The sequence below is a fragment of the Carettochelys insculpta genome, chromosome 1 (genome assembly GCF_033958435.1).
Source record: "Carettochelys insculpta isolate YL-2023 chromosome 1, ASM3395843v1, whole genome shotgun sequence".
Lineage (NCBI taxonomy): Eukaryota > Metazoa > Chordata > Testudines > Carettochelyidae > Carettochelys > Carettochelys insculpta.
In genome coordinates, this window is record NC_134137.1 from 220,922,750 (window position 1) to 220,949,269 (window position 26,520).

Sequence of the window (26,520 nt, forward strand, 5' to 3'; positions counted from 1 at the left end):
CCCACCTGGCTATGTTCATGCAGCTACCAACACCAGGCTACAGGTGTAGATGTGGGAGCCTGGCTGGAAGAGTGCACCGCAAGCCAGGCCTTGCACGCTCACAGAAGAGCACCCCAGCTGACTTTTGCTGGAGCAGCGCATTAGGACACACCGTCTTTCACCTCTGAAAATGGGTAGAGTAATAGGTCTGATTGGACCAGTTTGTGTTGAGCGAGAGACAAGTCTTTGAGCCAGAATCATCACTTTTCTTAAGGTTTGGGAAAGTTATTCAGAGTGTCACAGCTAAATACAAGGTGGCAATTGTTAGCAAATATATGAGAAGTCCTGTGGCCCCTTATAGACTAACGCCTTTTGGAGCATAAGTTTTTGTGGGCAAATACCTGCTTCATCAGATGCAGTGTCAGCACCCTCACTATTTGCAGCTCACAAAAGCTCATGCTTCAAAATGTCTGTTAGTCTGTAAGGTGCCACAGGACTTCTCGTATTTGCAGACACAGACTAGCATGGCTACCCCTCTGATACTTAGCATATATAGCAAATGTTCAAGAATCCAGGCTATGAGAAAGCTTGACTCAAAAGTCTTGTGATAGTAATTTTTTTTTAAATTTCTCTTCTGTGGTTTGAACGTCAAGGAGGTCATGTTTTCCAAGTTAATTTTCTTCCATAGCCTTGGGTGTTAGAAACTTGATGTTCCTAAGTAGCACAATTTGAACTTCTCACATAGTCAAATGACTTCAAGCCTAGATCTTTGACCAGACTGTCACATATTGAAAATAAAATCCTAAGAGTTGGCAACAATGTGTACCCTCCAACTGACACTAAACGCATCATCTCATAACATATTCCTCACACATTCCCAACAGCAGCCTGCAACGCATCAGATGTGTACAAGCTTGTGCTATCACATGCCCACTGGGGTCACTGGCTTGTGACAGCCTGCAGTACATCTTGCACATACCAGAGTGGATATTCATGTGGTCCTGGAAAAACCAGGCATTAGAACACTTCTGGTAACAGCCTGGGCCCACTTCTATCTGCCTAAGGCTCCCTTCCCCCACCAGCATGATCTTGTAATAGTAATCCTCCAGGCCTCGGTGACGGGTGAACCTGGGGATGGGGAAGATGAGCCCCAGTCCTGATCCAGCTCTTCCGCCCAGGATTCTGTCCATGGTCCCGTGTAGGAGCTAAGTCTCCCAATGTAGGGCAGTTCCCTCCCCACCCCATCCATGAGCAGTGTCCACCCTCTCCCAGAAGAGGGCAACCTGCAGCCTTCTCCGCTGCTCCTCCCTCTCTGCACCTTCCCCAGTCCTCAGAATATGAGTGGCTGCAGCCTTCTTCTTTCCTCCCCAATGAGCACTGGCAGCATCAGTATACAGGGAAGGCTGGAAGCCTGGCCCCAACCTTGGCAGGGCTGAAACCCAGGCAGCCCCATAGTGGGTGTGTGTGTGTTGTGGTGGGGAGGGGCAGCTGGGCAGTTTGGGAAGAATTCCTTTCCCTTGCCTCTTATACCAGTCACTCGTGCCGCTAAGATTGGCCTGGAGTCTCCAGGAAGTAAAGATTAATCTTTGATTAAAGCACGGGTGTCCAACCTTTTGGCTTGCCTGGGCCGCATTGAGTGAAGAGGAATTGTCTTGGGCCGCATATAAAATATATAATATAGTTAATGTATATAAATCACATAATAATGTTAAAAGTTTACGATCTTGTGGGGCCACAGTACTAGCTGTCCAGGGAGCGCATGCGGCCCGCGGGCTGGACACGCCGGGATTAAAGATTATGTCGTGATGAAATCACCAATAATGTATTCAGCCAACATTGGCAACCCTACCTTGTATGCATGGTGCATGACAGGTCACAGTTTTGAGAATGCCATTTTCAAAGAACATGGCTCCACCCCCATCAGTGTGACCGCATGTGTACCATGAGTGTGAGGTCAGCAGGTCCAAAGCACAGCACTGTTCAAAATAGCATTGCTGTCCAATACCAGGCAAAACCACACTCAGTTTTGTCTCAGGAGCTGACAGTGCACAGACCAGGCCAAAAGGGGATTGCTCTGTATAAACCAGGATTCTTACCTGCACCAGTGGCAATTTGCAGTGAAATACCTCAGCCCTCACTAGCAGCACCAAGTGTAACATCCCCACTTGCTAAGAATGAGCCATGCAATTATATGCAATATGCTCCATTCTCTGGCATCATGCAATGTTGTGTTTGCACCACCGATATTGTGCATTAAAATGTATTCTTCTATTATTGTGTATTATTTATACTGTGGTAGTACCTACAATACTTAGTGATGGACCATGACCTCATTGTGTTATGTGTTGTACAGACACAAAACAAAGAGATAGTCCCAAAGACACTACAAGCTAACTGTGAGACAAGTGACAATAGGTGGAGGGAACACAAGGAAACAATGTGGTCCTAGCCAGGCCCGTCCTTACAGCAAGGCAGTTGCCTTGTGCCCTGCCAATTCAGGGTCACGTGCTATAACTGATTTTAGCATCTACCACCACTGGCGGGACCCCCTATCAGTGTGCCACCATGGGCCTCACCCAGCAGCTGAATCCTGCTGAGCTGGATCTGGTCCTGGCCCAACAATGACATAACCATTGTCAAGATTTTCAGTGACTTAGTAGGATTTTAGGGAGGGATTTGAAGGGGGATAATGAGGTAGAGGTTTATGGGGAGTACCTCAGCATCGTAGGAGAAAGTATGAAGGTGCTCGTTAGAAATTTGAACAAGTGGATGATGGAAACTGGCATTAGTGGCAGTGCTGAGGCAAAAGCTGACATTTCATAACGTGAGGTTATGACATTCTGTAACATGGGAGAGAGTTATGTAACCCCCATATTCCTCATTTAAATTGTGATATTGCATACAAAGTGTGCACAGTTATGAACATGAAAGGTTATGAACTGATGAAACCCCACTGGTCTACTTAAACATGTATATCTTCAGTGCATGTGAAGTTACAAGATTATGTGACATGTTTGTTTACTAAAATATGGTGTAAATTGGGGGATCAGCATGTTATCTCCCCAGAGACAACAATAAGGAAATTAACCAACACCCAAGCTGGTGTCAACCAACCACCAACAAATATTGTGGTACAATTCAATGACTCACCTGCAGAAGGCCACACCAGGGGAGTTGCTCAACCTTGCCCAGCAATATGCACCAGACATGCCTGGACTTCTGTTCTCCAAACACATGGACTAATGTTATAAATAGAACAATGGTGGCATGTTTGCCCTTTCTTCTGCCCACACCTGTGCTCAGGAAACTTAGAAGAGTGAAAACTCCAAATAGGAGACTAGCCCATGCTTCAAGGGTGAAATCTGTTTACAACACAGTCCATTGACTGGACTGCAATAATCATGGAAGTGAGAAAAACCACTTAATGTAGTTGCTGCCCAGTCTAACGGTGGATAGTTCAGACTGCATGCTTTTTCCTTCTGATGACTCCGAATTATGCCTGCTACTTGTAGTTACTTAAAATTTACTTTTGGTAGTCAATAAACTTGTGGTGCTGTTAGCAGTGAGTGCCCGGAAGTGTTTGTTAAGTACGTTCACGTTTTACAAAGGCTGGTGAATAACCCCTTTCCATTGATGAAGCGGTAAACCAGTTGGTACATTAGCACTGTTCATCTTGAGCAGTGGGAGACTATTTATTCCTGACTTACAGGGCTGGAGGACAGAGCCATGACAGTCCTTGAAAGTGAAGCAAAGCAACTTACATTTCAATAGGAAAAGGGAGACCCAGTCCCAGCCACGAGCTTGGTGCATGATCTTTGCAGCAGCATTCTGAATGGATATGAGCAGAGCAAGGCTGTATTGGTCAAGGTCAAAGAGGCTGTTGTAATCAGGAAGTGAGATGATGAAAGCCTAGATGAGCGTTTTAGCTGGGTGGATACATAGGTGAGGCCATGTCTTAGTATCAGCTACATTTTGAAACAGTCTGGATGTGAAGATTAAGAGCAGTAGTTCTCAGCCCATGGGTGGCTTGAGTCCAAATTAGCACACAGGGCTGCCACCCGGCCACACACAGCAAACTCCGGGGTCTGGGCTGCTGGCTGGCCCCCACACGGTGAACTGCCATCTGCCACCTGGCCCTGCACTTCTGGCTCCAGGCTTTGGGCTGCCAGCTGCTGGTTGCTACCTGGCTCAGCATAGCAGCGTCAGGCTCTGGGATGCTGCCTACCACCCAGTCCTGCACAGGAGGGTCAGGGTCTCAGGTGCTGCACAGCCCCACACAGTAGTGTCCAGGTTTGTGTTGAGGCCTAAGAATGGGGGCCCGGGTGCAGCAGGGTCTAGGCTTAAGGTCGCTGCTGTTCACCCTGCACCCAGAGCTCTTTTTCTGGCCCTTCTCTGTGGCGCCATCTCTGGGCAGAGGGGTTTGGAGGGCATTAGGGTGAGGGGAACTGTAGTTCTCAACTTATGGCCCAGGTAACACTTTGTGGGCTGCATATACAGCCTACAATGATGAGTAGCTTGAAAACCTCCAGAAAAAGGCCTGAGTCAGAGAGTTATGGGCCTGAATGACAGGGAGTCAGTCCTGTGCTGTTGTCTACAGTAGCAGAGTTGGGGGTGGTGGAGAAGGGGGGGGGCATGGAATAATTAAGAGTTCTGTTTATGCTGTTGTCAGACATCCATAAGATGATGTCAGAGACAGACGCTGAGATTTTAGTTAGGACAGAAAGAGGTGGCTAAGGTGTAGAGAAGTAAATTGGTGAATTGTCAGAATAATAATACAGTACAATAACCATGTTGTGCAGTAACTCCACAAAGAACTTGTTAGGGCAGTTATTGCATACCCAGAACAATATCAGGTATTATTGATGTCAAACACCTAATCTGTGGGTTGGATTTAGCCCAGTAGTGGGAAACATTTCAGTGATCCACAAGGGAGTGTCATAACCAAGATGGTCTCCCAGGAAAGGGTAGTTTTGTTAACTGCACTTAATTACTTAGAATTTGCAAGAGAAAACAGTGACGTATGAAGACCTCTGCCACAAAGTAGAACAAACCTTACTGAAGCACTTGGAGCAATACTGAAGAACATGAACACATTAGGCATTTATGACAACAGGGTAGTGATGCCAGAAAACAGCACTCAGACTCTGCAAGAACTTAAAGGAAAGCTGAATGAAGACAAGTTCATTTGAGCACCTGAAGCGCAAAAAGTCTGCAAAGGATTTAAGAAAGCTACTGACCACAGATTCAGTTTATGCTCAGGAGTTTTTGGTGATTTGTGGGGAAATTTTAGACAGCAGTTGTCTGTCCCCTTTGTATGTTTAAAGATCTTGTATGTTGGTGTAGCCAAAATGTGGTAGCTTGGTGTTGGTATAAGAATATAAATATAATGATGGTAATAAGTCCTGCACAGTTATTTGCTTATAAGTTCTGAGTGAGTCTCTATTTAACCCTGAAAGTCACCCTTGGTTCCTGTTAGCATTACAAATTAAGTTGTGCTTCTTGTCTGCATGGTAAAGGCCTTTTGTTATTTCTTTAGTAACTGTGCAATCGTCTGACTGAAATCCACTCTAATAATTTCTGGTGTGAGTGAAGAATGTGTGTGAAAACCACCAGGAACATTCAGACTGTCAAGAAAACATGAGAAAGTTGGAGATGATCACAGAATATCCTCGGTGTCCTAGGCTGAACAAATTAGCAGAATAAATTAACCTTGGGGAGAGACAGACACTCCCAAGGATGAGGGAACAAACGGATGGGAGGCCCAACAATAACCCTCAAAGGATAACTGGGGAAGGCCTCAAAAACAGCTGAAGTCCTGTGGCACCTTATAGACTAATAGATTTATTGGGGCATAAACTTTCATGGGCAAAGACCTATCTTGTCAGATGCAGATGGGGAAATCCTAAGATTAACACTGCTGAAGGCTCAAGGATGCTTCTTTTTGGCTACGTCTACACTAGCCCAAAACTTCGAACAGCAGATAGGAATAAGGGGATTTCGAAGTTGCTGGGGTCCTTTCAAAAAGGAACCCCACCTGGACAAGCCACGTCAATTTCAAAGTGCTGCGGCTGCTGGCATGCTAATGAGGTGCTGAATATGTATTTCAGTGTTTCATTAGTAAACTTCGAAATGGACGTTTGGGCTAATGTAGACACGGCCTTCATGCTGTATTTTCATAAATGTGACATACTGCTTGTCCCCCCTAAAAAAGAGCCTGTGTGCTTCTTAACATCAGGAAGGGCATTTGTTTAAGATCAAAACCACAGGACCACACCCTCAGTGTTATGCTGATGACTAATAGCAATTTCCAACTTTATCCCTTGGCTCATGAAATATTATGAAGAATTGAATTACATGAATTTTCCATCCCTACCATCCCAGGCAAACACAATGCTGTCTACCAGTTACATAGTCATTACTCATCTCAAATTATAAATCACCTCAGGAGTTTCCCCACTCCCTTTTTCCTTAAGGCATAGGGCTTGTCTACACTGCAGATTATTTTAGGATAGCTTATGTGACCAAAGTAAAGGGGCACAGTGGAGAGGGTCCAAAGATTAAGAAAAGCCTGACCTCTGAGGAAGGGTTATACAGCCTGGGCATCTTTAATACTGAGAATAGAAAACTGAGGGAGAACCTGATAATCTTCAACTGTTAAATGTTGTTATAGAGAGGTCAAGGTTCAATTGTTCTCCATGTCCACTAAAAGGTAGAACAAGTAATGAGCCTAATCTGGAGCACAGATTTAAGTTACATACTAAGGATAAGCTTTCTAGCCATAAAGATAGTTCACCTGTGGAATACACCTCCAAGGAGGTCGTGGAATCGCTACCGTGGCAGGTTTCTAAAAATAGATTGGTCTAGGATGAGCACCTTTCAGGAATGGTCTACGTTTACTTAGATCTGCCACAGCAAAGGGAACTAGACATGGTGACCTCTCAAGATCTCTTTTAGCACCACATTGTTTTGCATCAGTTTTGCTCCCATTGTCAAATGTCCACAAATTTCTATGCCTTTAAGTCTGTTGTATGTGGAGTAATAATATACAGTAAACCCTCAAGTTACGCAGGAGTTGCATTCCTGCACTCCCCACATAACTCAAATTTTCAGGCAAGTCGTGGGGGGGAGGGGGCAGGGTAGATGATAACCAGGCAGCAGACTGCCTCCTGGCTCTCCTTCCCTTGCAGAGCCAGGAAACTGACCAGGGCAGCAGAGCAGCTTCAAGTTGTGCTTAACTTGCATTAAAATGAGCCATATGCAACTTGGAGATGCACATTTCGAGGGTTTACTGCCCTGTATTAAAGAATGCAGAGAAGAATTACTAAAACTACAACTGGTTTTATTAGGAGTGAGAGAAGAATTCAAAGTGTTAATGGAAACCACATGAGCAGGGTTAGAAGGTGAATTCCCATTTTGGCTGTGTCTACAGAAACTCCACCTACCTAACTATTCTAGTTTGGTTACAGGTTTATCCACCAGGTTACTAATGGTACATCATCACTCTTCTGGAATTTTGTTTCCACGGCAGTTTTCTCCCTTATTAATTTTTTCCCCTTTCTGCTTTCCACTAGAAAAAAAAGTAAAGGTTAAAGGTAAAGGTTAAAAAGTGTTTGAAAGTAGAAAAAGCACAATATTTACCTCTTTCCCAGTGGGAAAATAGTAACTGTGAAAAGTAGTGCTTCCCTCCATTTTAAGAAGTTGTGTTTCTAATTTTCCAGTCAAAAATGTGACTGCTCTATTCATTGATCATATTATGAGCTCTCAACACCCTTACTTCTGTTGCAGTATTAGCTCTGTACAAAAGAATCCTCTCAAAGTTGTACCATGTCCCATGAAACTTATCAAGAATGCTGTTACCTTCTTATATTCTGGCTGTGGCACTTGCTACTACACCAGGTCCTCTCAGTTCCACATAGACATGGATCCCATGAGCCCATCCCCAGCTCACCTCTGTGTTGGGGTAGGTGGCTGCACAGAGGAAACCTCACACATCCATCTCAGAGACTGCCAAAACTTGCCTCTGAAACACCACCAGCACCCTGACATAGGACTTCAGTGCTCCAACCTTGCGTTGGCCCTGAAAACCAGGGTGAACATAATCTCAAGTGTTTGCCATGTGAGGCATTGAACTAGGTCATCCCAGAATTTGGCTCAGCTGGTTCAGAACTCACAAGGTTTTAAAAACAGTCTCAGGAAGTGCTGCAGGCATATTGGAAGGCAAAAGTCACATCAGCCCATCCAGCATGAGACTGAGTCTGTCCAGTCTAGTGTTCTTAGTGATGAAAGCAGTATTTCTTGTTTGATTTCTAGGGCGTGATAACCCTAGGGCATGTTCTTAGTCGTCATGAGACCTGAGTAACTCTCATGAACCCACAACTTTGCTGGAGGCATAACATGACCTTTTATAGCTTACATTTTACCCAGTTCATGAACTGCTTCTGGATTCGTTCTGAAGAGCATTAAAGGGAATGTTAAGGAGTTTAGGACTGTTGTGTAGAGCAAGGATTTAAAAAAAAATTGCATGTGTATAGAAGTGTGCATCAGCAATGGAAAGAGGATTTCTATATTTAAAGCATTCTGGGGACTGTTGTGAACCAGTACACAACAAAATTCACTTGAAAAGTAAAAAGGACTATAAAAGAAAGAGACAATGTGGGTGAGGTTATAACTTATTGAACCAACTTCTGCTAGTGGAAGGGTGCGCTCAGGCTGCACAGGGCTCCAGGAATCAGACAGACAGCCCTGGGTAAAAGGTACTAGCCTTGTGAGCTCCTTATCAGTCTAGGCAGGAAGCAGAGGGTATGAGCCAGAGGTGAAAGGCAATGCACTCCACCCACATTCCCAGCCGCCAACCCTGACTCCTGCACCTCCCTACTGCCAACCTCTGCCCTGAAGCCCTCCACACTCCATCCTGCACCTACATTTCTTACAGGTGCTGCCATATTACAACCTTACCACCAGCTGCCCCGAGTCCATTTATATTTATATGAGGTGCACCACATGTTTTGACAAGTATGTGTAAGACCCATGAATCTTCACAGGTGTGTTATGGGGGTGCTGATCATTGTAGCAGTGGAAATAGAAGCAACAGCTGTAGACCCATTGTTAAGGCAGGGTTTGGCACCTGCTGTGGTTGGTGTGTCCTTGTCTGTGAGGCATTTGTTTCTGACGAGGAGTTTGGCAAGGTCAAAGAGTTGTTTGAAGAGCAAACAATGAGTGAGGGGAAAAAAAGATTTTTCAGGCTATCAAAAGCTTAATAATCTGTCTCAACTTGTACTAAGTTCAGACTGCTTCCTGGCCTGGCGTCCTGGTTAGATTTACCTAATTATGTCCTGCCAACCCAAAATTCACCCTTGGGTTTCGCTTGATGATGGCGACGGTATGAATATATCTAGGAAGAATAAAATGCCAAAAGAGGTTTTTAAGTTGCATTTCACTGTTTTTATATATTTTTACTTAGAAATACACTTTTTTATATAAGAATTCTAATTCTCTTGAAGCAGCTCGAAACAATACATGATAAAGTATATAGACTGAAACAAGGCCCATGGTTCTTGAGGATATTCTGCCCCAAGTCGCAAGGAGCCACATGACCAGAGAGGGTCCTCTGCTGACAAGACAGGAGCCTAGTACAGTACTGAAAGTGTAGCTAGAACTCTGGTGAAAACATGTATTCAGGGACAATGAATATAGTCTGAGTGCATCTAACCTGAGAAAATCCAAAAAATATTTTCTGCACCACAGGAGCTCCCCCAGCGATAATGTCGGTGAATGCTGTAGAATAGACAAGATGTAGGTGTCTTCACCAAATTCCTATTTTATTACCAACAGATGCCATTTCTCATCAACAGCCAAGGGGAATGCTTAGGAAGGGAATCTGATAGCGCTCCACAGTGAGAGGGCTACAAAGGGAGCAAATCTGAGCTCAAGATTAAGCCCAAGGTACCTGCCTTTAGGAGATTTTGTCTAAAATTAGATGAGGCCAGAACAAAAAGTACCAGTGATGGTGAATTGGGAAAGGAGAAGACAAGAGATAGAGGGAATGCATTTGGATGCACACAGATTCCCCTGGAAAGGAGCATGTCACCGGTGCATGCTTTGTGGATTTGATATTTTTATTTTCTCTTCTTCAGGGTGGCTCTTGACTGCAGCTGGGCTGGTGCTTCCCAGAACGGGTAGACAGATGTGTGCTAGCATCTGCTTGAGCCCGCATGCCAAAAATTGGAGTGTGATGCCACAGGTTAGCCACCTGAGCACAATTCCCCCCCGACCTCTCCTCCCATACTCAGGCAGCGAGCCTGAGCTACCACCCTTGCCACTGCAGCCACACTGCCATTTTTAGCATGCAAGCTAGAATAGAGCAAACATGCATCCAACCCGACCCACTCTGGGAAGCACTTGCCCCCTGCCACTGTGCAGGTGTACCCTTAATGTACCCATATACGAATGAAATATCTACCAACGAAATTTCTTAATTCACATGGCCAAAACACTAAGATTGTTGGAGGAAAGGCACATCAGAAGGACTAATATAACTACTGAGGATTTTTTTAAAAAATACAGTTCTATACTGTGACTGCTGAAAAGCATAAGGCCCCCAGATTTAGCAATCCTTTGTACATGCATATTCTGTGTCCAGTACCTAGGAAAGATCACAGCCAAAGAGCTCAACACGAAGAGCAATGTTTTGATTCCATGTTTTAGGAACTATGCGGATGAACCTGGAAAATATGGGTGGATTTAAGAAATGCTTGACCTCTCCGCCGCTATTCTCATTCCCCGTGAACACCTGAAAGTAAACAGAAAATAATTACCTCAGAGGGGGAGCCGTGTTAGTCTGTAGTGTCACAAAAACAAGCAGTCCTGTAGCACCTATGACTAACATTTATTTATGGGCAAAAACTGGTTGTTTTTAGAAAAAATGAATTAGTGAAAAAAATGTTAAAGTAGCAGTATTTTTGGGGTACCTAAATGCTTCAGAGTTGTCGCATTAGGGGACAGGGAGATGGACTGGATCACTCAAGTGGTGTATTTACAGCCTCTCTCCTCAAGGCCACTAGTTCAAATTCAGTCCTGACTGGTAACAGCTAAATTTTGTCTTTTGTGGTCTATGTGAAATGATTTCATGGTCTCTGTGTCTGTCTATTTCACAGCAACTATCACCATAGTTGATGCTAACTGCTCCCTGTGTTGGCTGATGACTGACAAATCTTTCCACTTATCACTAAATGCAGTCTCTGCAGGCTGGGATTCAAACATATCTCAGAACAGCTTGGGAGATCTTCTAATATTAGGTGCTGTAACCACTGTGTTGCCAGAAGGTCTCAGCTCTGTCAATCTGGGAGCTTCTGACAGAACTCAATTCACTGTAAAAATTAAACCATAAAATAGTTTGCAATGAAGTTTGGCACACACTTTAAACACATCAGTTCTGTGCATTCCTTTGAAATGTCCCTTTTAAAAAGGCATGCCACTGATTTCATCCCAGGTTCAATGGAACTACATAAAAAATTTAGCATCCTCTCCTGCTAGTGTTGAAAATTATTTACATCATAAATAAAAAGCCATGAAAGGGGTGGTCTAGAGTCATCTGTAATACAACCACCACTCCCGTGGCATTTCAGTTCAACTACAGGAACAATTTTGCGTGTCCCTCAGTCTGGGGCTCTCTCTCAAAATATGACCCTCCTTTGACTTTGAGATGTAGGGTACTGTGCCTGGGAATCAAACAGGGAGAGAATTTTCTTGGCTTAAAATGGTACCTTTCCCACAGAAGTGGAGTCATCCACATAAGTGGTCCATTCCATGCCTTCATCACTGTAAAGGATGATGTAGGATTTTACAAACAGATCAGTTGACATGGACTTGCAACCCTGGGTTGTGACAGCAGTTATCTTCTTAGCTTTGAGGAGATCAATCTGCAGCCACTGCTGGTTGTTGTTTGACTACAATCAATACAGACAGTCATGTGTAAACAAATGTGTGTTTGTGCTTAGGTTAGCACAACCAGAAACTTTGCCTAACGACAGTTAGCATCCACTCACTCAGAACCTCAAACATAAGGAAACAAAGATGAGAGAGATGCTACCAGCATTCACTGCTGTAGACGGGTCAGCTTAAATCACTGCAGATAAAATAGCCTGACTCTCTATCCAGCATTCACTTCCATCACTGCCAAAGAACAAAAAGCAATACAAACTCATCGTTGGTGAATTATTGTAACTCTTCTACAGCACTTATCAACAGATCTCAAACCACTTTATAAAATATCATCCTCTCCAGTTTACCAATAGGGAAACTGAGGCCTGGGTGGACTTGACTTGCTCAACATTACCCAGCGAGCCAGTCAGAGAGCTGGTCATAGAACCCTGGCCTCATTCCACTGCCCTCAACAGTAGTCACCACTGCCTGTCAACAATAAAGTCAACAATTACACCAGGTGAATTTGGCTCACAGGCCACCAACATTCAGTGCTTACTCATCCCCAGAGCCCAGAGAGAGCACTCCCACGTGCAGGGGGTTGGCAACCTGCAGCTCCGAGTACTGCCGCTTGCCGACTCCTCTTGTGGCTCTGGAGGATGCCACTGCTTAAAACACAGCCCGCAGTTTAGAATGGAATTTAGGATTTTTATGTAAGCAGCAGCAGCCTCCAGAGCTGCTGAGCAGTCAGCTGCGTCAGGGGGAAAGCCAGCAGGGCAGGGAGCACCAGAGGAAGCCGTCAGGGCAAGAAGCCCTGCTGGAGCCATGCTGAGGAGAAGGCAGGGGGAAGCAGTGATGGGGGGGAGGCAACAGCCATGGAGGAGCAAAGCAGGAACCCAGCTCACCCCTGCCCCCAGCAGTGCACTGCCCAGCAGCCACTGCCAATAGCTGCAGGCGGGCAGCTCCCAACCGTGCCAGGGAGACGGGGGAAGAAAGCAGCCAGCTCTCACCCAGCAATGGCCAGCACCCCTTCCTCTGCTCCCAGCCCGGGAGGCCTCATCCTCATCCAGATGCTGCCCTGCTCCTGCCCACCCTCCCGGCACTGCCCAGCTGCTACAGCCTGCTCCAAGTGCTGCTGCAGACGGGGGAGAGACGGCAGCTCTTCTGTCAGCCGCTTGCTCCCCCCGTACTAAAATGACAATTTTGTTACAATCCCTGAAAGGAGAAAACCATGATGTACTACATTAATTTTCTCAATGCTTTTCACCATTGTAGCTTAAAACGATCAGACACAACTTCCCTGTGTCATCTCCCTATCCAGCTTTGCCAATACACAGTAAAAGAGTAAACACAAACTCTCTTTTGAAATAGCAAACAGGAACGCAACTTTCCGTGAAAAGTCTATTTTCCAATAAGAAGCTAGAAACGCCTGAGATGACACTGTCGTATCAGGTGAGAGGAGACCATCCTTCTGCCAGGCCATCCTTTGCTCCACCCTACCCCGCTGCCGCCAGCGTGGAAGCACCCCCCACCCACAGCACCCAGCGCTAGAGGTGCCTCTGCCCAGACCGCACCATCCACCTGCACTGCAAGGGGGGTGGAGGGGGCACCAGCTTCAGGCTGCCTCCTCATACCTCAGCAGCCGGGAGACGTGGGCAGCGTGGAGAGCTGTCGTCTGAGGCAGGCTAAACCTGGGGAGAGGTTTAAGCCTGGGCAGGGCCGGTTTGTGGGATCAGGTGTAAAGCTCGGGGAGGGCAGGTTTGGGGGCTGAAGTGGGTAAAGCTGGAGATGGGGATAACCTTCTAACTGGCACAAATCATTGTGCCCTGTTCTTAAAATAGGGGTGACAAAAAGCACAGTTTGATGTTATTTGTTAAAGACTGTCTCGTATTCACGTGCACTGCGGCTCTTGAAGTATTGATTTTGTAACCGAATTTGAAAAAAAAAATGGCTCTTCTCGCAGTTTTGGTTTCAGACCCCTGCCTACGTGTAAGGGCTGCAGGATCAGGCCCATCAAATTGAGCATGCAGGACCTACCTCCGTTGTCCATGTGTGGTTTTGTTGCTTTCCACTTCACAAGATCAAATTAGCAAACGTTTTATTTTATTTAATAAAAACTTTGTCTCCCTTAAAGGAGCTGAGTTTGTCACAGACCTTCTAGTCACAGGGAACTAAACAGGCTTTTCACAGGAGGGCTGAAAGAACAAAACCAGCACATCGCATTGATGGAGCATATAGAGCGAGCACAGACACACACCAGAGCAATGTTCTATTCACTGGCAGTAGCAGCAGCAGCAGCAGCTATGACTAAGCAGTTTCTTTTCTCTGTTTGTTACCTTGGCTTGCCAGGCATTCACCCTTCCTTGTTGATTGAGACGTGCGAGGGAAGGTGCCCATGAATTAAACCAGGATTTCTTATAGGAAGAAGCTGTAATCCGAGCATTCTGGATCTCCCCACTTTCCATTCCCAGTGGCATAGAGCAACCTGTTAAGAGAAATGCATCTGATGAAGTGGGTCTTTGCCCACAAAAGCTTATGCTCCAAAATATCTGTTAGGTGCCCCAGGACTTCTTGTTTTTGGAGATACAGACTAACAGCTACCCCTGTATACTCGAAAAACCCAGTTTTCAGAGGAGGTAGGCAGATCTCTGAAAAACCAGGCCCCTTTGAGGTGTGTCACGTTAAGCACTGAAAATCACGGGTTTGTGTTTGAAAAATGTTGCCCCACATTGAAAACGAGCCTGTTTTTCAAAAGGGAGAGGGGAAAACAAACACCAGTGAGTGCTCCTGCTTACCTTCTATTTCGCAGCCCAGGAGTTCCATGCGAAGAGTAGGTCTGTTGTAGGAGTCAGTTGGATAGACCCTAATATATCTAGCTATGATAGGTGGATCAATACAATTGTCTTTTATTCCATGAGCATCTGAATTGCCTTCAAACAACTAGAAAGACAAAAAAAAAGCTATTAAGAATTCACAGATATAATATTAATTTAAAGCAATTGCAAGCTTAGCTCGGCAAACCCTCTGTCATGCAATTAAGTCTTTACTGATGCAGTTTGATGGGGCTATTCTCATTACAGCAAAACCTCACACGTATCATCTGTATCTTTGCACAAATAACAGCCCACTGTGTTAAGGCTCTGTACTGCACCTATGAGGATATTAGCAGGCAGACAATGAAGACAGGTAGAAACCTAGCCTGCATTAACACCTATCACACAAACATTATGACATACAGGGTATGTCTACACTCTGGCAGTTACAGGTGTGCTGGGGCTGTGCCACAACATAGCAGCTTCCTTTGTTGATCAAAAACTTCAGGCTGCTCTCCAAGAGGGCTGTGGAAGAATTCTCGCATTAACCTAGCTGCATCTGCACTGGGGGGTTAGGCCAGCCAAACTACATTGCACAGGGTGTGATATTTTTCACAGCCCTGAAAGATGCAGTTAGGTCAATTTTTAGGTGGAGACTGGGCCTCAGAGTTGAGCTTCACCTATCAGGGGAGGGTGTTTGGGCACAGGGGACCCCTGGGTTGCACATGCCTTAGGTAGCTACTGATAATATTGCTTAGAAAACTATTGTGATAAGGGTGCAGATGCTGGTCCCCACTGAATACAGGCATGACTTCAGGTCTGCTTCACGCTCTCCTTGTGCGAGTGCTCTGGATAAGGGCCATTTTACAGAGGCAGGGTTGCTGACAGCCTCTGGGCAAGGTGAAGGGAGTGTGGCTCCCAGAAGGGGTGGAGCTGAGGACAGCTAGTCCTGAGCACCACCCAGAGCATACCACACCACTCCTCCCCTTCCCCAGGCCTTGGTGCTGCCTGGACCATGTGGCATACCAGTCTAGCAGCAATTTAAAGGGTGATAGCTGCCAGAGTCCTGGGCCTTTTTGAACTGCCATGCTATGGCATGCAATGGCCCCCTTTTCCCTCCTCCCCATCAGAAGGCCTTGAGGGAGGTGGGGACAGAGGCCTGTGGGGAAGTGGGTTTACATAACCAGGATCATAGGGTTAGGTTGCGGCCCAAGCAGGGCAGATTTCTCAGGTCTTACTATGATCCTGTATTCCACTTTGCTGGACACATCTAGCCAAACACATGAAACAATTTAGGCACCTCACAATGCAGAGAGGCATCTAGTTAGGGTTAAAAATCACCTCTAGGCACATCTATCCTTTGGAATCACACGGATTTTCCCCATCTCCAGGTGCTTAAATACCTTTAAAAGCCTGACCCCTTATTTCTTGAGAAAAGCCCTGGAGTCTGCCTGGGCTGAGCCATCCCACCTGCTTACAGCGACATAAAGCCAGGAGAGGCTGGAGGGATTAACAAGCAGGCAGACCTTTTGCTTCATCGTGCTGTTTCCTCTGAAGGTGATCCACTTCCGTTTGTCCCTGCTGTAAGTCAGAGAAAACTCTTTGACAAACAAGGACTTCAGCATCTGCTTGGCTCCCTGTGTCTGTATCCCTGTGATCAGAACTTGCCTTTGCAGGTCCACCTATATAAAACAGCAAGATACATGAACTGTAAGAAAGCTGCACCGTGAGGCCAACTTCATCCTCTGGCACCTCAGGTGTGGAGCCCAGGCCTGCATTTAGGGGCTCAGAATGGCACTTCCGTCTTTGAGATGGATAAAGGTATCTAAGCTCAAATGAGGTATGTCCTGGCCTAGCCTATTTTATTTATGCATGCATTTACTTACAGGCAATTTCTGGGGTGCCCATTACTACAGTATCTGGGCACCTGACAAATGTTATTGAATCCATCCTCTCAGCATCCCTGGGTGAAGCAGTTGAGTGTTGCTATCTGATCTCCACTGACAGATGAGGAGAGCAAGGCATAGAATGAATAAGGCTCTACATTTCACAAGCAACCTCTGGTTTTGAGTGACCAGCCCGAGATACCTAGAGCTTGTTTTTTGCAGATGCTAAACACCCTGAAGACATGGCCAGGAGTTTAAGTGTAGAGACTCTATGCCAATTGAAAACACAAGTGTTCAGCAACTGTGAAAAATTAGACCCTGGTGCCTCAAGATGGGCACAAAAGCCCCCCCACCCACCCAAACAAATAAAGTCAGCGTTTCAAAGTTTTGCAAAATGTCAGGTGGTGATTGCATAGCAGTGCAGGGAACAGACCCAACATCTCCTGATGAAGGCACTCACTTCCAGCAATCAGAAGACCTTTCTTCCCCCTTTAGGCCTTTTCATGCAGACAGTGAAAAGATCAGTTATGTTGTTTACCACCCAAGCTGTGCAGGAATAGAAAGATGCTCTTCAACACAACAGAAGAAAACCCCTACAATTATTTTAAGGGAATTTTCAATCCCCGTTATCAAGCACACAAAGACTATGTCTCTCTCCAAGGTTTCTGCCCTTACGAAAGAAAAGCAATTCTGTTCTTGAGTTTCAGGGGGATTTGGAAGGCATCTGTAACCACACATCTGGTTTCTACTGAGCAAGTCACATGAGAAGAGTCAAGAGAGTCATTAACTCGTTCCCAGCTGCTAGTCTGCTTGTGTGTATTTTTAATAAACAATTATGGTGAGTATAATCACAGCAAATGTGTTTGGTGGAAGATGGAGGAGATGAAAAGTGTTGGGCTGATAGCTCAGGGACAGACTTGTTTTCTATTTATCCACCCAGAATGGGCAGTGACATACCAAGCTCCACTCCTTCATCAAGAGGCCTCATCTCTGGGCTGCAGGTCCCATGCCCACTAGTTAGAAGGGTGTTCTGTCTCCATGGCTCATCCAGTCCTTGGCCTCTCTTCTGAGACATCTTCCCTTCCCCCCGCCCCCCGCCCCGAGTCTTAGTCAGCATGAGTTGCAGTTGGAAAGGTGAAAGGTTTGTGATGCAGAGTGAGATCATCAACTCTTAACACTAGTTTCTGATGAAGGGTCATACTGCTGTGATTTTCTGGCTCCAGCCAAACCAGGCTGAATTCAGACAAGCGACTGTCATCTATCCCCTGAACAATCCAAGTTCCTCTGCAACAGCGGTTGGAATTGAACCTGCATGATAACCTGCAGCGACTTATAGAACAATTCTCTTTGATCCAGTAAGATGAGTGAAGAGGTAATTTTTTAGAGAGGATTAGCTTAGCACAGTTCTGAATGGCTGAGCAAGGAATCTGGGAGTCTCCCATCTGCCACAGCTGGTAAAGCAGCTGTTTAGAGAAATGGTTCCCAACCTGGAGTCTGCGGACTCCTGTGGGGTCTGTGAGGGTATTGCAGCAGGTCCATAAAAACCCCCAAAAATGAAAAACATAAATAAAAACGATCATAGGAAGTAAGTTGTAAATAAATTGCAGTTACACTTATTTTAAAATTAAATATCTTCTAATAATGTAATTAATTGCTGCCCAAAAATCTATATCGTGGGTTCCTTTTTTGTTCAATGCAGCATACATAGCAGCTAGAATGTGTTTTGATGGGGGTCCAGGAATGGTTTGGGAGGCGTTATTGGTGGACCACACTAGTTAAAAGGTTGGGAACCAGTGGTAGTGGCATGCAGGACATATTGTCTGTCAAGCTAGAGAGTACAGACACAACAGGGAATTTTTGCAAAATCTTCTAGTGCTATAGCTGGTTGTAAGGAAATACTCACTGGGGGCTGGATTTTCAAAACAGCTCAGCTACCTGTTGGGCACCGAAAGGAAGCAGCCAGACGCTCAGAAGTACTCAGGACCCAAGAGTCTCCACTCTTGAACACCTGGTTATGTCTTCAGGGCCTTAACAGCTCACTGAGCTCCTCTGAGAACGCGGCCACTTGTTCTGGGGTATCTGTAAAGCCACTAGAAGTTGGACAGGAAGAATTTCAAGTCCAAAACAACTTGTAATGCATTAACCTCCTCCCCTGGCCACATAACACTTCATGTAGTGAAGTAGAAAGCATATGTCCAACCCATGGTGGGTTAGCTGATCACACAGCAAAGGGTGAATGCTCATACGTGTCAAGAGGAGAGAGACAGCAAAAAGATAGGCTGTTTATCCACATGGTTATAACCTGGGCAGCAGCAGGTCAAACTTCCCCCCAGTTTCCCCTAAACAACAGGCTGCAACCCTGACAACACTGGGGCAATGGCTCAGCATTCACTTGAAGGAGACCAAGCGACCTACTGAATCACCAGTACAACTTCCTACCGTCTTCCTTGGCCGCCTCTTTGGGAAGGGTTAGCTATAGCTGGACCCTATTTAATGCCTGAAACCCAAGATAATCCCAGCCGGCGTGCAATAGTGTAGCTGTAGGCAGCAACCGTGCAGTCTGGGCCTAGCAGAGGACAAATAGAATTATACCAACCACCATACCTGGATCCATGGAAATTCATCTCCCTCCATGACAGTGCTCCAAGCATTGTATGTTCCAGCGTTGTTTAATCTAGCTAATTTCGGTTCCCAATAGGCTAGGTGGGAAAAAAGGAACAAAGATGCATGGGGGGAGGAAAAAACCCAAAAAACTAGAAGACTTCTCAGTATGCATACTTGAGATTTTTTTTTTCTTTACCTTGCCCTGAAGAAAGGGACTCCAATACAAACACCTCATAAGCTGGCAAAAGCTCCAGAGACACTGGATGTTATTGGCAATTAAAAATTGAGTGCATCTTTGAAAATGTGATTGTCAGAAAAGTGGCTTTAAAAATAATTAAAACCTAGCTTTTAGTTAGCCTGTTTCAGTAGCAATCTCAAAGCACTTGACAAAAGTGAGGCAATATAATTCTCTCCATTCTACAGATGGTGGAATGAAGGCACAGAGCTGTGAAGTAATTTCCCTATCATCACCCTGCAGACCAGTGGAAGAGCTAGGAACAAAACCCATGTCTCCCAAGTCCTGGTCTCTAACCAGTGGACAACACTGCTTCCCATAGCACTCTGAACTCTTGCGGCTCTGTTGAGATTAGATATTGGAGTCAAGTTACAACCTGTGTCTGATATATGCACACATCTCAGAGCTGGAAGGGACCTTGGGAGGTCATTGAGTCCAGTCCCCTGCCCTCTTGGTAGGACACCAAGTACCATCCCTGACAGATATTTTTTTTCCCCAATATATTTGTCCCAGACACCTAAATGGCCTCCTCAAAGATTGAACTCACAGACCCTGGGTTTGGCAGGCCAATGCTGAAACCACTGAGCTATCCCTCCTCCTGCTATAACTCAACAGTTTGATTACTACTGGCAGAGGCAGAGTCAACCCATGTTCTACATCCACTGTGGATAGTAACCCCTCATGAAGGGCACTGTGTTAAAGAAATGATTGTTCCCCTTGTCTGACAAAATTTTCAAATGGGTGTGACTTCAGAGGCATTCATCTTTAGAGAGGGCTAAATCTGCAAAGTTTGAAATCTCCACAATAAGCCATCTGTTTCTCATTTCAAGGAGAAAAAAAAAAAAAAAACACATCTGAAAAAAATTATCCATCCTCCTGTGTCTGCAATGTTACCAAATTCTCCATCAAAAGCTCATCTGTGATGGGAATGAACTTGAGAAATCAAAGACCGCAACACTGCTCGGGAATGTCATTTTGCAGCATTTTGCTCCCTTATAACTTTGATACACTGCAATTCTACATCTCACTCCCCTTAAAAATAGCAGTGAAATTTCAAAGCCTTTTTACAGCTGGAGAAACTGAGGCACTGGTGCAGGGGAGAAGTGACTTGTCCAAAGCCACCCAGTGGGGCAGTGGCAAAGCCAGGAATAGAACCTGTTCTCCTGACAAACCTGTCCTGAACTTTAGGCACAGCCGAACTGTGTGTGGCGGAGGTGAGTAATGGGTGCTTCCAGGATCACGCCACCTGGGGGAGTGTGGGGCTGAGGGGCCTTCTCAGCCTGCGGCAGGGGGCACGAGGCTGCGACAAATGACCCAGGCTGGCAGAGCAGGATTCATCCACTCCCCACATTGCGCTGCTTCTACCCAGTGAGACGCAGAACTGGTGCCTGTAGAATTAAGCCAGTCCCAAGAATCCTGTGTTTTGATGGTGGCAGGCCTGGCTTGGCCCCATCACTGTGGTGGCAGGAAGGGGCTGGTCGTGCCATCAGAGCAGCTGGCGCTGCCCTGACTTGTCTTCTTGGACCGACCCTCCACCTTCAAGGCTGGATCTGGGGATAGTGGGAGAAGAGGAGGGCTGCTTGGCAGCGGCGCCACACAGCCCTTGCCTCTGCCTTCAAGTGCTGGTAGGGGCATGGGGAGCCAGGTGGGGGACATGGCTGCATGGCTGGTGGGCAAGAGGAGTAATATTCCGGTTAATCTTTTCCACCTGTGTGTGGAATAAATTTTATGTGCATCAAGGCCTGTGCCCAAGTGCACCTCCGAGGGAAACAAACCTAGCTGTGGGTGTTGTGAATAGGGGGCAGCCCTGGAATCTCTCCTCGGCACAGCACAAGTGCATAGCTGTGCTTCGCATGTCTCAGAGTAAACCAGCAACCATCTGAGGTGTTAGATCCGTGGGTTTAAGTAACCTTGCAGGTCCTTCTGTGGGACCCTAGTGACTCTTTCAGAGGCACTCCTCTCACAGCAACTTTGAAATTGACAACTATATAGTAAGATTTGAGTTAGAATTTTTGGATCACTTCCTTGTGTCAAAAAAGAGGGTGCTTTTATAATCTGGAAGGTACATACTGTACCTTCCTTATAACCGTGGAACAGAATTGCCAAGCATGGTCTATGATATTTTGTTTTAAGGATGTGGGTTACCTTGACAGGAGCCTGCATGAGATCTAAAATTAATTTTGATCTCTTAGGCTGGGTCTACACTTACCCCCAACTTTGAAGGGGGCATGGTAATCAGGGTGATGGGAGATTACTAATGAAGTGCTGCAATGCATATGCAGCACCTCATTAGGCTAATTCTCCCCTGTGGCAACTTTGAAGTGTCAGACTTTGAAGTGCCTGCATGTGTGTAGCCATGGGCACTTCGAAGTGCCCACCCTACTTCAAAGTGTCTTTACTCCCCAAAATTTTGCATATTCACTGCAGCACTTCATTAGTAACCTCCCAACACCCCGATTACCAGGCCCGCGTCGAAGATGGGGGCAAGTGTGGACAAGCAATTAGTGTAGGACTCCTTGGATTCCATTTTCTGTTGCATGTTCAGGTCTAGAAATCCTTTAAAGTCCTATAAATTTTGTATTTTAGGAGGGTGCTTGGGTGACTGATGTTTTAAATACCCTGTACACATAAATTTTTCTAAAATGCTGTTTTACATGTTACCTTTTCCAGACTCTCACTCTACATTGTTTATTGTGTTTTAAAATAGCTGAAAGTCTTCATTTATTCTTCTCTAAACATGGATATTTGTTTCTTTAGAAAATAAATTGGATTACTGTAGACTTTGTGGTATTGCTCAAACAGCTGTACTTAATATATGCTGCCTACATGGTTTATAGGTTTTGAGATAAAAAGCTGAGTGTGTTGAATGACCTTAGAGTAATAACGTATTCAGTTTATGCTGCATTTTTCTGTTTGGAATGATTATGCTATCATGCGTTCAGCCCCTGGATGCCATGTAGGCCCCGATGCAAAAAGGCTGGCCACTCTGGCACGAAGCTATCTCCTCTTGTGCCTCACACCATGCCAGTGCCCCTGCCCGCGCTGAGGACAGTCAATGTCGACTGCTCTTTAGGTGCACATCTTTTTCCAGCTGGTATAGTAAAAAATATGCTCTGCAACAAAGATTTTGTCCAATTTCTAAAAAGAGGTTTTCTTCTGGGCGATTGTTTAGTTAAAATTGATGCTCTTAATCTTCAAAAGGCAGCAGTAGATTTAAGTTTTAAATATGACAGCTATTTAAATGCTTCAGCAGTTTCATCAGAGATTCGGAGTTTTAAACATCAGGCCTTAGCACTGCTGCCAAACGTTTCATTTAGGACTCGTTTGGGCCTTCTACAGTTAATTCATGAATATAATCTGGCTGAATCTTCTCCAAATTTGGAAATTGCACTGCAAATGTTTCTCTGCTTGCCAGTGACCGTGGCTTCTTGCAAAACGCATTTTAACAAACTAAAATTAATTATGAACTACCTTCAAGCATCTACTGGTCAAGCAAAGATTATCAAATATGTCCATCAATAGAACATAATACGCAATGAATAATATTAATTTCAATGCAATTATTGATGAGTGTGTCTCATTAAAAGCACACAAAGTACAATTATAAACAAATACCTAATAGTACCTGACATGGTGATATTTTATAATTATATGTATTAGATTATATTATAATACCTATAATTATAGGTATTAAGATATATATGTATTGATTGATTATGCAAATCTCATAACTATAATAAAGGTTGTATTATTATTTATGTATTTTCCCTTTTTCTACAAAATAACTACTATGAATATATGAGGGGGCACAATTTTATACTCGTGCCTCAGGCACAAAATTAGCTAGTTACAGCACTGTTATACAGCAGGTAGAAGAGAACACAAGAGCCTACCTCACTATCAGAAGACTACAGTGATACGTACCAGGTATACATACTAAAGTTTAGCCTGCACAGTTCTGTTGGTTAGAAGTGGTAGGGGGAGGGAAGAAAAAAAATTCCTTGCTGATGTAATTATGCTGGGAACCCCTCTCCCCAATGCTTCTGTAGGTATAACTAATGCTCTTCAATCAGGCAGTATCACTATTCCCATCAGAACTCTTTCTGTCAGCCTATGCTGGCCTCTCCACTAGGGTACTTGGCTGATTCTAGGCCTGCAGAACCAGAGAGCTTTCTGAAGTCTGACAGCCTGTTAGTAACTGAAATGACACCGTAAGACAGGAGCCGGAAACACAGAGAAGCAGAGATTATCTACAGTTGTGCTGCCTAATGCCAAGTCATATTATTGAAGATCATCTATGAGCTTCCTAAAACAATAAGATGCTCTTCAACCAGGTGTTGAAACTCACGTATGTGATGAGAAGCGCTGATCTGTGAATCCAGTATAAGTCCATTCATTAGGCCCATTGGTAACTTGCACTCTAGAGAGAACACAAGATGTGCGATTACTGACGAGCTGCATTCCACACCTTCCCAGGAAAAAGAGGCTCTTTCAGAGTCATGTTTGAGGTGCCAGCTGAGCCTTTCTGCCAACTCCTACTAGGGCAAGTTTGGGGCTTCATCACTGGGGAGTTTAAAAAAAAAGATCTGTATGTCCACAGGGCCAAATTCATCCCCACAATCAATTTCTTCAGTCAAGGATTCATAGGTCATTTTAAGAAAACAACTAACATAAGGTTAGCTCTCTGAATGCTATGTAACACATCTTCTACGCTCAGTGCACTATAAGTACTCCATGAGCTCTGCCTTTATAATACAGCCATTTCTTGAGTCGATTCTATTCGGTTGTTACTGCCTCGTGCCCAATAATTACTATAAATTCTCTCTGAAAGGGAGAGAGAACTTAACTAGAAGAGTGGTTCCCAGCCTTTTTGAGACAGTGACCCATTTTGACAATTCAGTGAGACTCTGACCCAAGGCAAATCAAAACCAGTGAGATGTTGGGGTTCTTCTCTGGGAAAAATTTTTGGTGAGTTTTGATTCCTCCCCACCTCCACCCCCAGGCTTGAACCCATTGCAGCCCCAAACTGTCCCCCCCACCTATCTCACCCAAGCGCTGCTGCTGCCACCTGCTGCTCCTTCGCTGGGCCACCGCTGCCTCCTCCGTGCAGCTCCCTCCAGCCCTCCTATGCCCTTCTTCCAGCTGCATCAGGGCAGTTACCTGCTCTGAAGTGCTGAAATGGGACTCAGTTTAATTAGTTTAATAGCTAGATCCCTTCGGCCGGCCATTAAACCAATTAAATTGAGTTCCATTTTAGCATGGTGAGGCAGGGACTGGGAGCTGGAGGAGTGAGCGGTGGCAGCTGAAAATGGCTCCTTAAAGAGCCACATACGGCTCAGAGCCACCCAGCTGGTGACTCTTACTAAAATCTAATGGTAACCCCTGTTAGGGTCCCAACCCATAGGCTGGGAGTCCCTGACTAGAATCTTGTACATTATGATTATGGTTAGATTCAATACCTTTTTCTACAATGATAAAGAATGCCTGCATTCCAGCTTGCTGATATTCCCCCACTTCCGTGTCTAAAAGCCACACGCCAGCTCTTGGTGGTGTCATTTCAATAGTTCGAAACGAGCCTTTAAAAGAGAATGAAAATAATCACAGCGAATCTGTTGGAACGCTAACAGGAGATCGGCTGGTGCAGAACACTGAGGCTGGATAAACCGAGACCTTTGCTGCCCATCACTGGTAGCCTGACAAAGTGAAAGTCAAATATCCTGCACCTGTTGGAAAGAGTAGCCCATGATTTTAGTATCCTTCGTCTTAATAAAAAGGTTCTGACTGGAGACATCCTGAAATCAGAAGTTCAGATCTGAATCCAAGCTTCTTCTTCACGTTAAAATTTGCTTTTTCACAGAACCTTGGAGGCATGCCCATATTGCTCAATACTGCACATGTAACCCACACACCTAGGGATGCGGTTCACTGCCCTACGTAGTGGCACCTAGTCCACTTACACAGAGAAAGAATGAGCCACCCCTACAGCCTTAGCTAAGAGATCATGCAGTGAATGAACTAACCTTTCACATTAATTCATGCTGAGCAGCAGTAACTAAAGAGCTGAGGCTAGGCCCTGCTCCTGCCCTGGCTCTGGCAGTGTGTAAATACTGTAAAGAAGTTGCAGTAGGCCATGAGCTAGGAAAAGTCTCCCTTAGTCCAGGCTTATGTTGTTCCTCACAGGGCCCAGCATGGGAGGCACTCCCAGGGTCAGGATCAGAAGGTATAGCTCAGAGAGTCTACCCCAGTGCTCTGACTTACACAATGCAAATTTCATCCTGCACACTGCTTTTCCACAGGGTTCTTCTTGTTTTGTTATTGGCTTTCCATACCACAGTGCAGCCAGCTCTCAGGATTTATCACGAGTCTTGCAACATTTGGTGCTCTTTATTTAAAACTCCCTCTCCTCAAAACTTCCAAAGGCAAGGAACCCAATATTTTTTAAATCTCACAGTTTTTTTCAAAGCACTCCCTGGTTTTGGGTGGGGCTCCCTTCCAGCGTTCTAATTTTTTTCTATCCGGGATGGAATACATGTTATGTGCCACCAAGGCACGTGCAGTTGTGCACCGCCATAGAAACATGCTGCTGGCTGTAGTCAGCTGTGCATACTCAGGTAATCAGCTGCATGGCACCTGAATCTCTTCTAGGCGGCCACCCAAGTGCACAGCTCACAAGGGAACAGTGCTCCATTCCTGATTTCTCAATGCCTGGGGATGGCAATGCTGCATAAATAAATATCGATGCACACAACTGCAGCACGCTTGAAATGGGAAAGGATTGCGTTGGCGTGTACTCGAACACCCCTTGTGTTTTGATGAGTATTTATAGCTAATCTCATTTCTCTTTAGACCCAGCAGTTCTGAAGCCTCAGCAAGGCTGTCGTTTTTATTTGTCTACTATATATTATGCTCTCTCTGCAAAACCATGCAGAATACAAAATAACCCTAACAGGCCAGACTCTGACAGCCTTATACTGAACAGCATCTCACTCCCTGAGTAGTCCCCATCGACTTCAATGGCACTGCCTGTGAACTAATGAGCTACTCAGCATGAGTAATGGCGGCAGATCAAGGCTGCACTGTTACA

At 45.3% G+C, this 26,520-nt stretch overlaps 1 protein-coding gene across 2 annotated transcripts in view; it reads right to left on the bottom strand.

Annotated features, from left to right (window-relative positions):
* Positions 1 to 9,961: 9,961 nt before the first annotated feature.
* Positions 9,962 to 26,520, bottom strand: part of F5 (coagulation factor V) — a 62,196-nt gene continuing 45,637 nt past the window's right edge. For both annotated transcript variants that reach the window (XM_074999967.1, XM_074999959.1), the window contains exons 18-25: positions 24,896 to 25,012; positions 23,785 to 23,856; positions 19,202 to 19,296; positions 16,238 to 16,393; positions 14,694 to 14,838; positions 14,235 to 14,383; positions 11,742 to 11,924; positions 9,962 to 10,768 (exon numbers count right to left, since the gene is read on the bottom strand). In XM_074999967.1, coding sequence (XP_074856068.1) covers positions 10,622 to 10,768; positions 11,742 to 11,924; positions 14,235 to 14,383; positions 14,694 to 14,838; positions 16,238 to 16,393; positions 19,202 to 19,296; positions 23,785 to 23,856; positions 24,896 to 25,012 — 1,064 coding nt within the window. In that variant the 3' untranslated portion in view covers positions 9,962 to 10,621. The remainder of the gene's footprint in view (positions 10,769 to 11,741; positions 11,925 to 14,234; positions 14,384 to 14,693; positions 14,839 to 16,237; positions 16,394 to 19,201; positions 19,297 to 23,784; positions 23,857 to 24,895; positions 25,013 to 26,520) is intronic.